The following is a 15,976-nucleotide window of genomic DNA, read 5'->3' as shown; positions in this document are numbered from 1 at the left end:
AAACTTCTTAAAGTGTATTATGAGGCATCGAAACAACTTGTAAAACAGTGGACTAATTTGTATCAATATTTGAAAATGCAACATTTTCTAAACGTCTATTCTAAATCGTACTTTTTAAACAATTCCAATTATTAATTCTGTATTATGTGATATCTTTTATGGTTTTGCAAATGCTAAAAAACCGAATAAAGATTATTATTATTATTATTAACTTCCCTTGAAGGAGCTTAGGTAGATGAACTCTTTTTTGGAAAGGTTTTCTGAAGATTAAATGCATAACAAAAAAGCTCCTCTATGGAAACGCTGATCATTATAACTTAAAAAGGCTGTTTTCTTTCTCCGAAAAAAACAAAGGTTACAGTGACATTATACTTAGGCTCAGATTTCACTCATACAAAACCAGTGGAATTCAGCAGTTATAGTTACCTGAGCTAACTATAACTTACACCCAGGCTAAGCACTGTTTATGACTTCACATATTACATAACTCATGACATGGTCAGCGACATCACTCATGACATCTCAAATGATAAGGAATCTTACAATATCAAACCCAAGTGGGCCAAGAATGATAGTAATTCATTATCCCAACTTCTTCACTGATTCCTTTGTTCTGTCAGTCCACACAAATCACACCGCTGCATCAATATCAGGTCAGTGAGTATCTTCAGTACCACAACCTATTTACTTATACAATGTGTTAATAACACCCAAATGCATCTGATATCCTAATATGTATCCCAGTGCCTTATAAAATACACATGTAATAAAGATCAAAATTCCTTGTGAAAATAAGGCCCAAGTAGGCATTAACTCAATAAAGTCTTATCTTAGTAGATTCACACTCATCAAACAGGGCGCACTTCCAATCACCCTGTGCGATGAATGTGCAAAGGGCAATTTATTACTTCACAAAAACTGGGGCCCAGTGTCTGTGGAGTGATAAATTGCACTTTGCACATTCATCATCACTATAAGTGTAGTGTGTAAGCACCTTCTGGAATTATGAGAGAGTCTTTGGGGAAATATATAAATAATTGAATGAAAGAATGCGTGCCAGCGACATGCCCAGTGTTGTCATCAATGATGTCATTTGGGAAGTTATCAGTGATATCATCAATGATGTAATTGACCATGTCATGAGTGATTTAATCTGTGAGCTCATAAGCACAGCATGTTGGGGCACAAATTCTAGTTGGCTCAGTAAAGTATAACTAATTAATTTGTGCCCGTTTTCTGAGCTTAAAGAGTTATGTAATTATGACGTCAATATAAACTTGTGCTTTAAAACCACACAAGTTGTCAAAAGTACACGAATGTTAAACTTTTTAATTATCAATCCCCTCTTGTTAAAACTACAATTACTCATATTAAGATGAAACACTTCTATTAAACATAATCCCTAAATTAACAATGAACCACTGAATCATGTTGAGCGAAGCAGGAGGTGGAGTTTATAAGGTCGGGGGAGATTCGAAAATCCACTGAACTCTGGGGTGAGGTCAATTATATCAGGATTTCCAACTGCTTTTAAGGTGAAATTCTGCAGTATGGTGGTGAAGAAAAGAAATAGCTCCATGCGGGCAAGTCCCTCTCCAAGGCAGATGCGTTTTCCTGAAAGAAAATACATGGATGAGTTATGGCTCTCATATTTGTATGCAACAGTAGACTGTAAGATACAGAATCGATTAATAATATAAGTAAATAGTATATTTTGCAATAAAGTACAATTCTGAGGTTATTGCCCACATGCTTTTGGCATGCATCTTGTACACATTTTCAGTTATATTCTTGTTGAGTTTTTTATTGATACAAGTGAAAACTAGTTCAGGAGGACAATATAGCATCTAGAGGATGATGGACCCCAATTGTATACATTGAGTTAGCTTTACATTTGTGCCCTCGGGCACCTGTATTAAACCTCAAATCAAAAACCGAGCACGCATCTCTTTAGCAGGTAGAAAAGGCAGAGCAGTCCAGTGCTTCCTCAGGGAGGTGATGTGGGCTAGAAACTCAGAAGCCAGTAACAGACATAATATATTCCATAAATCATTACCCAGTCAGGACTTTTACTTTAAAGAAGGTAAAGTACTTTAATGCACACTGCTAAAAACGGAGTTCTTGGTGGAAATAGCAATTTAAAATATATAATAAAAGAGGCCTCAAAGATAAGCATGGTGCAAATCACCTACTCTAAGAATTCATCAATGAGGGCAACTAATTCCCTTACCCTACTCCATTTCTGATGTCTGCAAGCACCTAGTGAAAAACTGCTTGCCTGTCGATCCTAAGTAGCAAAACCAGCAGTACCCTATGAATAAGAGACTTACATTAGCGTTTGACTTTCTGCACATACAACGCAGGCATACTGTTTCCTGTGTTCAATAATAAAAAGGAAGCACTTAAATCCTTAATCTACCTTGTCACATCAAATATAATCAGGATTACTTACTTCAGTAATAATTACACATTATTATTGTTAGGTATTTTACTGGATAGGTAACTCAACTTTACACAGATTTAATATTCCAAAAACCGGTAACAAAAGATCAGTTACTAGAGGGCCAAAAATTCTTCTGCCCAGACCTAAACATACTTGTCCACATTTACAGTCTCCCCCCAGTGGCGAGGCATATCTACATTCAAATTATTTTATTTCCAAGGAAACAGCAAACATTTCATAATCTTGCTTAGTTCTGAGTAAAACAAACAAGATGATGGATGGAATGTTGCACAATGGCAAAACATTCACCCCCAGTCACAGATCTGGGTTTAATCCATCGTTATTTTCTTCACCACACCACCCCAGTTCAGACATGGCCATATGCAAATCAGACTTGACCCTGTGCCTCATGGGAACAGTCCAGCCCGAGCTGCCAAGCCATGTCTTCCCTGGACCGGAATCAGGCATCCTAAGACCAGTTTCTGGCTATCATCCGTCATCAGCCAGGATAGCTTGGCGTAGTGAGCACGGGGCCCACATCTGGGCATACCCTTCCCACATATGGCGAACAGCAAAACACACAAGATGATGGACGGAATGTTGCACATTGGCAAAACATTCACCCCCAGTCACAGATCTGGGTTTAATCCATCGTTATTTTGCTCACCACGCCACCCCAGTTCAGACATGGCCATATGCAAATCAGACTTGACCCTGTGCCTCATGGGAACAGTCCAGCCAAGCCATGTCCAGGGAAGACATGGCTTGGCAGTTCAGGCTGGACAGTGGAATGTTTTGCCAATGTGCACCATTCCGTCCATTATCGTGTGTGTTTTGTAGTTCTGAGTAAGGCATCAATTGAGGATTCTGGCTCTGGGAGTCAGGTATTTCTCACACACTCTAGTGGGAGGGTCCAAACTCTAGTTGGTGAGATTCATGGTGTTCTGCGATGAGTGTCTACTCAGCGATTATTCTCTCTTTAGCTGGTTTTACAGAGGTTCCTTACATTTGTTTATTAACCCAAGACTGGTCAGGCTAAAGATGCTTTTAAATAAATCCAAGCAGCAGATGAGGTGGAGTTGGGATTTCCCTGCCAATGGAATCTGAAGCAAAGGCATGAAAGAGAGAGGGGCCTCCCTAATCATCTACTGCATAACACTGTCAGCTGTAACACCTGTGGGAAATAAAGCAGAAATGGGGCAGGAACTGTACATAGCCATCAAAGGGGCATATGTTACCCTCCTTTCACAGGACCCTGACCCACCTCAAGGATCTCAGGATTGTTGTACAAAATACAGGCTCTCGATCCTGGTAATTAGTAACAAACTGGAGATTCCAATCAGACTCCTGTACCATAGAGTAAAACACAACAGTCACATACCACACTCATTCAAAACCGCACCGCAATATGCACAGTGCATGTGCACTATCTGTTCTTGTGCACTGCAGCCTACACCGAGCCCCGTACCCTAGCTCTCCTTGGGCAAGTGGCTTTAAATTATTAGGTGGGCACTAGAGGCTGCAGCTCATATCCAAACTCCATTAGGATCACTACACAACAAAAGCCCAGATAACAGAGGTCAAAAGCAAAACACTTGAAGTTTTCATTGGTTAGAGTCCATTTCCTCTACAATATGAAAGAAAGTAATAATGCAATTACAAACAAATACATATCAGTTTACAAAGACTATGCAAAAGGCTATTGATAATATCTTCAACCAATTTGGTCTAGACTGTATAAATCATAAATATTTAAAAAATATGTGTTATTTATTTTAGAGCTTCTATAGCAAGGACCTCATCAAAGTCAATGCCAAAGTGCTTTGCACACTAGCAAAAGGTAATTAACAAATGAGTACAAGTAAAACAAAACTTATAAATCAAAGTATCATTTGAGTATCAGGCTTTTCAGAGTGCTTCGTAACATCAATAATATTACAGGTGGAAATGGTTTTCATGTCATTTTTTATGAATGTCATTATGGATGACTTTAATCAGTGAGTTTGTACTAACGAGTTGATTCTCCATACGTTGAATTGACCAAATAATACTACTTTTTCTTATCTGTATTGATGCCAATGCATGAAGTTGGTATTTAGAGTGCTAGTTAGTTGAGTTACCTGACACAACCATGTTTTAGTTGAACAATTTCAGTGTGCATAGATGTCTACTATTTTAATTCTTATATTTTGCAGCCACAGAGGAATTCCAGGTATGGTCCCTGGTTACCAATTTTTCAACAAATGCAAACATTTTTCATTTAGGTTATACATTGAGTATTATTAGTGCAAATCTGACAATGCTGTTCTACACAATGTGAAGAGTTATCTGCCTAAAAAGATATCAAAGTTAAAAAAAGTCCCAAGACTTCTTCAAACAGGGACAAGCCCAAAATATATGGGCTAAATCTCCTTTGTAGTGAACTGTTTTTAATTGTATTACATATGATACAGCATAACATCATTCACATCATTAACAAATGATTACTATTGTCAACAGTGGTATTATTTGTAATTTCAACTGTGATTTCAGCAATGATGTCATTTGAGATGCCATAAGTGATGTTTTCAGGTGGTTCTGCTCTTTTTTGGAAGGTCGTCAGCAATCTGTTTGGTCCCCATCTTTCTCAGCAGATGTTCCATCACTGAATGTTAGAGTGCCTTAGGGCTCAATTTTGAGCCCAACTCTTTTTAATATTTATATGGCACCTTTTGCATCCCTAGTGGAAAAACATGCGGCCAAAGTTATAACCTATGCCGATGACTCCCAATTGTTGTTCACTTTTAAAAACGATGGGCAGCTAAATGAAAATTTAATTCATCGATGCCTGACTAAAGTGTTTAATTGGTTTCGACAAAACCAACTATCATGCAATTCTGCCAAAACTGAAATTACCTTTTTTGGACACTCCCCTGGTGATGAATGGCGGAATTGGTGGCCTCAGGATCAGTCTCTGCCATCCAGTCCTGTTTACACTGTGAAGAATCTTGGAGTCATGCTTGATTCAGATCTTTCCATGAAGTCACAGGTTCAATCTGTGGCTGGCACGTGTTTCAGACTTTGTTGCCATTTTCCCATAGGAAGACAGTAGTCCAAGCCTTGATTATGTCAAGGCTGGACTATGCCAATGTATTATACCTGGGCATCCAAAATTATTTATTGGGCCGGCTTCAGGTTGCTCAAAACGCGGCTGCCAAAGCGGTATCTTTGGCCTAGGACCCATATGGCAAGTCATTTAAAAGCTTTACACTGGCTTTCAGTGAAAAATAGGATTGACTTTAAGTCTTTGGTGCTTGCTTTTAAGACTCTCCATAACAGCGGGCCCAGTACATCAGAAAGAGAATCACACCCTATATTCCAGCCAGGACGCTGAGGTCATCGGCCCAACATCTGTTAGTGGTGCCAAAATTTACCCGGACCAGAAAGGGGGGTTGTTCCTTTCAGGTGGTAGTGGGAAGACTATGGAATGCGCTGCCTCTCTCCCTCAGACAAGAGCGAGAGCTTCTTAGCTTCAGACTCAAGACCTGGCTGTTCCTTTAGTAAAATTGTGGTGCAGGATTGTGAGTGCATTCTGTCTCTCTTTTCAATGGGGGTCCTCCTAGCGCCGGGACACTCCTTGGAGTAGCTGTGTGCTTTAAAAATTCCCCATAACATTAACATGTCATCCATGCCAATTTAACACGTCAAGAGTGATGTAATATGTGAGATCGTAATCAGTATGTGATGGGGAAGGTATGGTTCATTTACCAAACCACAGCTGTCGAATTTGTGTGTTTTTTGTTTTTGAACCATACCTACACTTTATCACTAAATGTCTGTTTTGTTTAAATATGTGTTATGGCCTTAAAACAAATGTACCTTAACTTCACATTAACCTTTGTTTTTGCCAGAGAATGTTAGATTTTTTCAATCATATTTCACAAGGAGTATAGTTCCTTGAATGTCATCTTCTGTTATGGGCTAACCGTTGCTGTGCACCGAATCGACTGTACACAGTAAGGTCTGGCTGCTTTCAAACTATCATGGTTGGGCAACCTCCTCTGGACACAGCCTTCAGCAATACATTAGACTTGTCATCATTGGGGGGATCTTTACCCCAAATGTTTGCCTCCCGTTTTTGAGGATTCTTTCTGTTGGCCTTAGGACTCTGAGCACTTTGCAACTGCTAGCCAGTGCCAAAGTGGTTCCAATTGAGTGTCTGGACAAGCTTAACAGGTTTTCTTTTTCCTGGAGTAAATTCCAATGCAAGGCGTGCAAAATTAAAGTTTTTCATTTTTTCAATTTTTGTGACTTGTTTTCACAGCTTTGTGTTAAATAGTAAGAGAAGAGTGACAGCCAACACGTGTTTTGCCCATTTTACACGGCCATCTGGCCTGGGGTTTCCTCAGGGCTGTACCTTTTGACAATACAATTCGAATGATATTCAACATCTGAAGAATGATATTCAACATCTGTTCAATATCATTCATATTGTATTGTCAAAATTCTCTTACTATTTTAAACATTTGTTTTGCTCACCTTGCATTGGAATTTACTCCAGGGAAAAAAACTGTTAAGCTTGTCCAGACACCCAATTGGAACTACTTTTCACGATTAGGGGGTCAGGGGTCTCGCCCTGTCATGGACAAGCACCATCACTACTATTTGCTCTATCAAAACATCTAGTAAGGGTTCGGTACCGATGACCCCTCTATCTCCTACAGTGCTAAAGAGCATGTGCTTCTCCCCTAAACATGATGACATTGGTGTATACCTTATTAGCATATTTGTTGTACGGATAAGTCCCTTGTAGAGTGGTATACCATATACCTAGGTTCTGTACTTCAAATGCAGTGGGCCTGCAGCACTAATTGTGCCACTCACAGAAGTAGCATGGCTAACCTGTCTTAGGCCTGCCACCTCAGTGCCTATGTTGGCAGTTTACTGCCACTTCAACTCTGCATTTAAAACTACTTGCCAAACCTCAAACACCCCTTTTATTGCATATCACTCACCCCAAGGTAAGCCCTAAGTAACCCTAAGGGCAGGGTGCTATGTAAGTAAAAAGTAGGACATGTACCTTTATTTGTTTGCCTGTCCAGGTAGTGAAAAACAGCCTATTTCTATTTTCACTACTGTGAGGCCTATCCCTCTCTTAGGCCAGCACTCGGAATTCTTTAGTATACTTTTAAGCTGTAATTCTTAGTCAGAGAGGAGAAGTTTTTTTTCTTGTTTGATATGTTTTGAAGGGTAATGAAAAATCATCCTTACTGGTGAAGTTAGATTTAATATTACTGTTTTAGAAATGCCACTTTTAGAAAATGTTCAATCAACTCACAACTGCCAGTACTGATGCTACTCCTACAAACTCTTAGTTTCATTCATGACCACTGTATTCAGTAGCAGTGATCGCCATTTATTATTTTGAGTCATTATTCATAATACTTTTATAATAAAGACTGTCATACACAAACAAAAAATATGAATATATCATTGATATACATTACAATACATTACACCCACCCCACAACACAACAAGAACATTTCATAAAAAATAACATGTAGTACAGCAAATAAATGTGTCCGTTCTAAATGTAGTTGCCCAAAAGGAAATTCTACTTTTTAAACACTGTACAAATAACTATAACCAATCACTGCTGCTCTAGTTAAAGCCAGGGTTATAACTTTCTGAAAGTTAAACCCATGGCCTTAACTAGCACAGCAGTGATTGGTTGTTTTGGCCCATTAAGGAAGAAGCTCATAGTTATTATGTATAGTGAGTAAAAATATCATCATCAATCTTACTTTTGTAACGTGTAACTGCTGCAACCAAATATGTCAATACTTCTGATTTTGCGGCCTCATCGGCCAAAGAATTGCCAACAGCGTAAACTCCTACGCGCTGATGACCGAGAATGTGAATTACATACACAAGTGGCAACTGCTCTTTAAGTTCAGCCACTTGGACCCAGATCATTTTATGTTTTATTGTGCTACCCTTGGAATCACAAAAATCATTCTGAATCCAAAAGAACAGGTTCTCGTTGTAAGACTGGACACAGTAGTAAGAATCACTCACAATAAGTGTCATCACACCATGATCAGAGTACTCCAATGGAAGCATCAGAGCACGGAGCTCTGCCAATTGTGAGGTACAGTTCCCTAAAGTCTGCGTGTGCACGACTCTGGACTTGAATTCATCATTCACCAAGGTACCACCACAATCGCGCAAGCTGAGACGTATGCGTGCTTAGACCCATGCGCAACTAGCGCTGAACCATCAGTGTAAATGATACAATGGAAATCCTCTTAAGGCCGCATAGTCAATGGTGCAGGATGAACAAACTCATACTGCAAAAACTCCTGCAACTGTAGGAGGCATCAAAATAAAATGTGACATCCGAGACGTCAATGACGCAGCCCATTGTATCCACTGTAGGTGCAAAGCATTAGAATTTGGTACACTGGCTTTCGTCACTGTCTCTAGTGCAGGATACGGGGTAACAACCAACATGCGTTTTCCATGCGATAGTTCCTTGAGAATCGCTATTTGCACTGCTGTCAAAACTTTTTCCACAGTGGAAAACTGCATTTCTGCCGAAGTGTACAAGTGTGACTTGCAAGCAATAGGTACTGTGTCTCCTTCGTTAAAAGTAAGGTAAGTGAAACCCAACGCCCCAGGGATGATTCTAATCACCAGGTTGGTGTGGTTATCACGAGTCAGTAAGAATTTAGATTCAAGAAGATCAGCCTGCAAAGATTGCAAACAAGCTGAATGTTCTGGCAGCCAGTAAGATTAGGTAAAATTTGGTTGTATCAAAGCATACAAGGCTTGATACCCTGGGCATATTTGGGTATATAGGTACGTACGAAGTTCAAAAATCCCAGCAAGGACTGTAATTCTTTTTAGAGTCGTAGAAGCGCGCAACTGTGCGCATTTCTCCAAGAAGTGAGGAGCCAATCCTCGACCTTCATTGTTGAGCTCGTAGCCCAGGAACAACACTGTGTACTCTGCAATGTGAGACTTTGCAAAGTTAAACTTGTAACCAAAGTCCGCAAAGTTACAAATGATGCGGTCAACGCGACACAGATGCGCCCAAAGCTCGTCGTCTGTGAGATATATGTTATCCACATACGAACACGCATCAGTGTCGACTTTCTCCAAGAGAGAAACTACACGGGCAGAAAACACGCCTGGACAATTCTAATAGCCCATCACTAGGCCTTTAAATTGGCGTTGTTTGCCGCCACAGGTAAAACTGGTCCATTGGGAACTTAGACCATCCAAATTGTGGGCAAAAAAAACGTTGGATATGTCAAGTGTGGTTTTAAACCGTTTTCCCACAAGACCATCCACCAAAGCAGAGCAGTGGGTACTCTGTACTGCACAGGTACGGCAATGCAAGTTTAAATGCCGGTAATCCAATACCAAATGTTACAAACTATCAGGTTTGGTCACAGTAAAAAGTGGGTTATTCATCGGTGACACACAAGTTTCAATTACGCCTTGATATTCCAATTGTTCAAGGATTTCCGCAACGGAAGCCTTAGCTTCAAGTCCGAAGGGATATTGAGGTTGAGGCTGTGGCAGAGACCACAAGGGAATCTCGTGGTGTGTGGAAAATGTATCCCAAACACAATGTGTACGGTACTGTGCTTTTGCAAATAAAAGGATTGAATCCATCCTCGTGGAGTGGCGTTCTTAAAGATCCCGGGCACCTTGATGAATGGATTAATACGCGGCAGGCTCCGAGCCGCGAAGGATGCACTGCCTGAAAATTAAGGGCAGGTCTGCGAGGCTGTTACTGGAAGCAGCCTGCCAGCGCGATGGATTGCAAAAATTAAGCACAAGAGAAACCTTGAAGCCCACTGGAGGGCATAAACATTAACCAAACACTGGGGTAAAAAACAATAAGGCAGCAAAATCGGACCCTCCTGGAAGGAAAAATCAGGTACTTCAAATCCCAGCATTCAGTTTACTGGAAAACGATTGCATCATGGGAAAAAGCGAAAAATTAAAGCAGTTTAAAGCACCACTCCTGGTTTTGCATGCTCCCCCCTCCCCATGAAGAAGTTGCTTGAAGCAACGAAACGCGTCGGGGACTTAAACTAAGGGGCTGCAACTGTGCTTTTGCAAAAAAAAGGATTGAATCCATCCTCGTGGAGTGGCGTTCTTAAAGATCCGGGGCACCTTGGGGAATAGATATATATATAAATACATATATTTTTTTAAATAATGTACTTTTACAATGTATATGACTTTACCACACATGCATTTGCACTGTAATGGCAGGCGTGATAAATAAGCGTGGGCGCAAAATCTGTTCCGTTCGCGGAATTTGCAGATTTTTGGCAATTTAGCGGTCCGCGAATCCCGCAAATTTGCCCAAAAATCCACAAATTCGTAAGCTGGCAGATTTTTTTGCTTGGTTGCGCTTCAAAAATACAATATTGCGCGCGCGTTGTTGACTTACCGTGATTCTGAGTTCGCCGAGTTGTTTTCCTCCCGGTTTGCGTGTGCTGTGCCATTTTGGTCCTTGCTGCGTGATCGCGCAAGAGTTTTTCGACCGCGAGTACGTCATTGCGGCCCGCCATCTTGCACAGCGAGAGTCATAAGGGCCGTGATCACGCATCGCGGGAGTAAACAATTGCGAACACGTAAATGCGGCGAACAGCTGACTTCTGGCGGGAGATTTGAACAGCTCGCTTTCCCGAACGTGCAAAAATTGCAATTCTGCACAAGAAATCCACCGCAGGCAGCATAAACCTTCTGAAAATTATGATTTTGATCAGAATAACTCCTCAGATTGACATTTGGCTGCACTTTTTTATGCAAGGAGTCAATTTTGGGGTGGGTGGGAGGAAGGAAGTGCCCCAGGGTCTCGAACTTCCTGTTTCTGTCCTGCAGGCTCCTCCCAGTGCTTTGTCCATGTCCTGATCACTTTTCATTTGGATCTGGAGCAGTGTGATCAGGCCTGCACGCAGTTTGCCTTGCTTTCATCCTTAATGCCCAGAGGTACTCAGTGGTGCATGGACCAAGTCTTTCTGTGGGGTGTCTTGAATTTAGACATCATTGTGGGCATGGATGGCATTGGATTGTGGTGATTTTTGTGTGTTTTTCTACTTTTTGGGGTGTTCTTGGGGCCTGGCCATGTGGGTGGGGGCCATTTTGAGGCCTGGTCCAGGCAGGGCCTGGTCATGTGGTGGGGTCAAGGGGCCATTTTGAGGCCAGGCAGTGTGCTCAGGCCTTCACCCAGTTTGCCTTGCTTTCATCCATTATGCCCAAGGGTACTCAGTGGAGCATGGACCAAGTCTTTCTGTGGGGTGTCTTGAATTTAAACATCATTGAGGGCATGGATGGCATTGGATTGTGGTGATTTTTGTGTGTTTTTTGACTTCTTGGGATGTTCTTGGGGCCTGGCCATGTGGGTGTGGGCCATTTTGAGGCCTGGTCCAGGCAGGGCCTGGCCATGTGGTGGGGGTCAAGGGGCCAGTTTGAAGCCAGGCACTGTGCTCAGGCCTTCACCCAGTTTGCCTTGCTTTCATCATTATGCCCAGGGGTACTCAGTGGAGCATGGATCAAGTCTTTCTGTGGGGTGTCTTGAATTTAATCATCATTGAGGGCATGGATGGCATTGGATTGTGGTGATTTTTGTGTGTTTTTCGACTTTGTGGGGTGTTCTTGGGGCCTGGCAATGTGGGTGGGCGCCCTTTTGAGGCCTGGTCCAGGCAGGGTCTGGCCATGTAGTGGGGGTCAAGGGGCCATTTTGAAGCCAGGCAGTGTGCTCAGGCCTTCACCCAGTTTGCCTTGCTTTCATCATTATGTTATGTTATGTTATGTTATCTTGGTTTTGTATAGCGCACGGCTACTCAATGAGTGTCCCGGCGCACCCAGTTTGCCTTGCTTTCATCCATTATGCCCAGGGGTACTCAGTGGAGCATGGACCAAGTCTTTCTGTGGGGTTTCTTGAATTATTTTAAACATTATTGAGGGCATGGATGGCATTAGATTGTGGTGATTTTGGTGTGTTTTTCAACTTTTTGGCGTGGTGTTGGGGCCTGGCCATGTGGGTGGGGGCCATTTTGAAGCCTGGTCCAGGCAGGGCCTAGCCATGTGGCTGGGGGTCAAGGGGCCATTTTGAAGCCAGGCAGTGTGCTCAGGCATGCACTCAGTTTGCCTTGCTTGCCTTTCATCCATTATGCCCAGGGGTACTCAGTGGTGCATGGACCAACTCTCTCTGTGTGGTCTCTCTTCTACTAATTTAAACATCCATTTTGGATTAGAATTGCAATTTTTATTTTGTGTCTTTCCGTTTTTGGGTGTGCTGTTGTAATAATAATAAATGCAAGGCCTAGTTGCAAATATTAATTGAAGCACGACATATGCAACATTTATTTAACTGATGTTCCTCTGGCTTCCTTTGCTTTTAGGTGCACAAGAGAATCACATCAGTCATTGTTCATCATCAGTGCCAGGAAGAAGTCCTGCAGCGGTGTGTGCAGCACAACATCACGTGACGTCATGTGTGGCCACAGACAACTCTGCAACTCGTGCAACTGCGGCCTGCTGTTCTGACATCTGAAGAAGATGTGCCCAAAAAAAGGTGTCCGTAGCGCCTCCATGAAAAAAAGTTGCCAGTGCCACTGCCAGTAAGAAGGAGCAGAAGAAGCAAGTGGCACCACCTACCAAGGAGACTGGTGTGCTCAAAGACACCTTTGTTGGGAAAAAAAACTACTCCTGCAGCAGTAGCGCTGTCCGCCGGGGACCAAGCTGGGAGCAGCACCTCCACTTCATTGGGCTCAGTGCCTCCACACCGAGTTAGGTCCAAGCCCATGAGTGCTGCAGCAGCAGCCACTTTAATTGCTCAATCAACATCGACCAGTGTTGTTGGCTCATCGCAATAAAGTAGCATCCAATCAATGCAGGGTGTAATTCATCTGACGAGAGTTCAACAACCACAGCCGCAACGACAACCACAGATGCAACTAGTACAAGCGCAAGTAAATGCGCAAGTAAATGCGCAAGTAGAGGTTCAAGTAGAGGTGCAAGTAGAGGAGCAAGTAGAGGCTCAAGAAGAGGCGCTAGTAGAGGCGCAAGGAGAGGCGCAAGTAGAGGCGCAAAGAGTGGCACAAGGTGAGCCGCAAGGAGAGGCGCATGGAGAGGCGCAACTAGAGGCGCATGGAGCGGCACATATGCTCACAATGCTTGTTCCTCCAGAAGTAGGGGCACATCATGAAATCGAGATTCAAGCGGAGGTATCATCCGAGGAAGCCACTCCTCCTGATGATGATCCATTGTCTTCCAGATCCCCAGAAAGAAAAAGGTCAAGGAGGGCTACTACAAGTTCTTCTTCAAACCCCTTCCTTCTGATGATCTTGATGTTGATTGGAACCGAGCAATGCAGTCTGAGAGGGAGGCATGCCATGAGCAGACAAAGGTAGCTAAGCCTAAAAGGAAGGTTCCTGCAAGGCTTTCAATTATGGGTGATGATGACAACGAACAAGAAGTGGTGTATTATTCTGCTGCTGATGAACAGTCTGACAACGACCCAGTCATCACAGTCGTCACTCCAGCCCCAGCAGGCATGCGGCAGACAGACATTTTGACCTTATCCCGAATTGATGCTCAGCAGGATGTGGGCGGCGTGGCACTGGTACCACCACCAACGCAGTTACCTACTACACCAACACGACCTACAGCTTTCATATTTGCTCGTCAGAAGGGCCGGCAGGGACCTCCATCCAGCTCGATCTCCATTACCTCAAGTAGTGGTGCTGTAAGTGCACAACAGAGTCAAATTCACCCACGCCCATCCTCCACTTCATCTGGCATTGAAACTGAAAGTAGCACCTCCACCACCTTCAGACATCTCCAGACCCCAGTTTGGGAATTCTTTAGTGTTAGCAAAAAGGCGGAAAACATGGTTGTTTGTTCGATTTGTAAAATAGTAGTTAGTCGGGGTAAGCTTGGTACCAACTATGGTACCAGAGGCCAGAGAGGTCATCTCCAAAAACACCACACTATCCAGGGGGAGGCGCACCTAAGGAAGATCCGGGAAGCCAAAAGAAAAACAAATCAAAATGTATCCATTCATATTGCATCTTATGATGACGAGGGGCTGATCGTGCAGGGGGAAAGTGAAGAAGCGACAGACATTTTTTCTGGTACACCCAGTACCCCTGGCAGCAGCACTGCAGTGGTAGCGCCCATACCCTCTACCCCAGCAACATGTATGAGCCACACTAAGAGTCTGGGAGGGACACCAATGCGAAAAAGTACATCAATGATCCTAACTGGTTTGAAGAAGTCTGCATCATCATCATCATCATCATCATCACGTAAAATGGTCCAGACCACCATTAGAAGCATGTTTTGGTCGGAGGCGCCATTTGAAAGCAACCACCCAATGGCACGTCTGTATAACGCAAATCTGGCTCAAATGCTAGAGCTGGACCTTCTCCCTTTTTCTTTTGTGGAAGGGGTGCGTTTTCTAGAATTTGTGGCAACAGTCTGCCCTAAATGGAAGGTTCCTAGCCGGTCCTATTTTGCCAGAGTTGCGGTTCCAGCACTACATCAAGATGTGCTGGAGGTGATTGGGGCAGCTTTGCAGAAGAGTGCTGTTCACACTATCAACCTGACAACAGACATGTGGACCAGTTGCCAAGCCCTTGATTACATGTGCAATACTGCACACTGGGTTTCTTTTGCAGGGGTTTCAGACAAGGTACGTGCAGGTGTCGACCCGGACACAGTTTTTCAAGCTACTCGGAAACATGCAACAGTAGCCATGTTTGCCATGGAGAAATCTCATACTGCAGAAAACATTTTGGAGTAAGGTCTTTCAATGGCTGCATCCAAGAAAGCGCATGATTGGTTATGTTTCCACGGATAATGGCAGTAATATAGTTAAGGCCATGCATGAGGGTGACTATTTCAGAGTGCCATGTTTGGCGCACAGTGTTAACATTGTTGTGCAAGATTTCTTGAAAAAAGAAAAGACAGTCAGCAAGTTACTGACCACCTGCCGAAGAATCTGCAAACATTTCAGCCATTCTTTTAAGGCCCGGGAGCAGCTGAGAAACATGCAACATGAACGTAGACTGCCAGTCAGAGGACTCATCCAGGAGGTGGTATAACAGCAGCACTGTCTTCATCTTATTTCCTTATTGATTTGAAGGTGCCGCAGTCTGAAATCCTGAGGTTCACAAGTTCACAACTCAATCATGTTCCTCTATCCTCCTCCTCCAGACTCCCCCTATCCATTTCCCTCAAGGCAGATGGCTGGATTATGTAGAATCAAGAAACTTTGTCTTCGTAGATGAGTCTCCTCAAGTGGTATTGGAATTACTGACTACATGCTGATTGCTGACAGTTATTTCTGAAATTGACAGGAGAGGCTGCCCTGTGAGCCTTCATTTCAGAAGAAGATGTGGATTAAAAGTGGAACAGGTAATGAATAATGAGAAGATGGCATGCAGTGGACAGCAATGGCTATCTGGCTCTGATTAAAGCAATTGCTGCTTGTTTGTTGTGCATGAAATGAATCATATGTC

General features: G+C 42.9%; 1 protein-coding gene across 1 annotated transcript in view; it reads right to left on the bottom strand.

Annotated features, from left to right (window-relative positions):
• Positions 1-215: 215 nt before the first annotated feature.
• The window catches only part of LOC147691982 (cytochrome P450 2F3-like), an 889,810-nt gene continuing 874,049 nt past the window's right edge, over positions 216-15,976 (bottom strand). The window contains exon 9 of the mRNA XM_086938271.1: positions 216-1,614. Within this exon, the coding sequence (XP_086794397.1) occupies positions 1,427-1,614 (188 nt within the window). The 3' untranslated portion in view covers positions 216-1,426. The remainder of the gene's footprint in view (positions 1,615-15,976) is intronic.

The sequence above is a fragment of the Lissotriton vulgaris genome, chromosome 9 (assembly GCF_964263255.1).
Source record: "Lissotriton vulgaris chromosome 9, aLisVul1.2, whole genome shotgun sequence".
NCBI lineage: Eukaryota > Metazoa > Chordata > Amphibia > Caudata > Salamandridae > Lissotriton > Lissotriton vulgaris.
The sequence above is the reverse complement of the archived record's forward strand: the minus strand, read 5'-3'. Positions and strand labels throughout refer to the sequence as shown.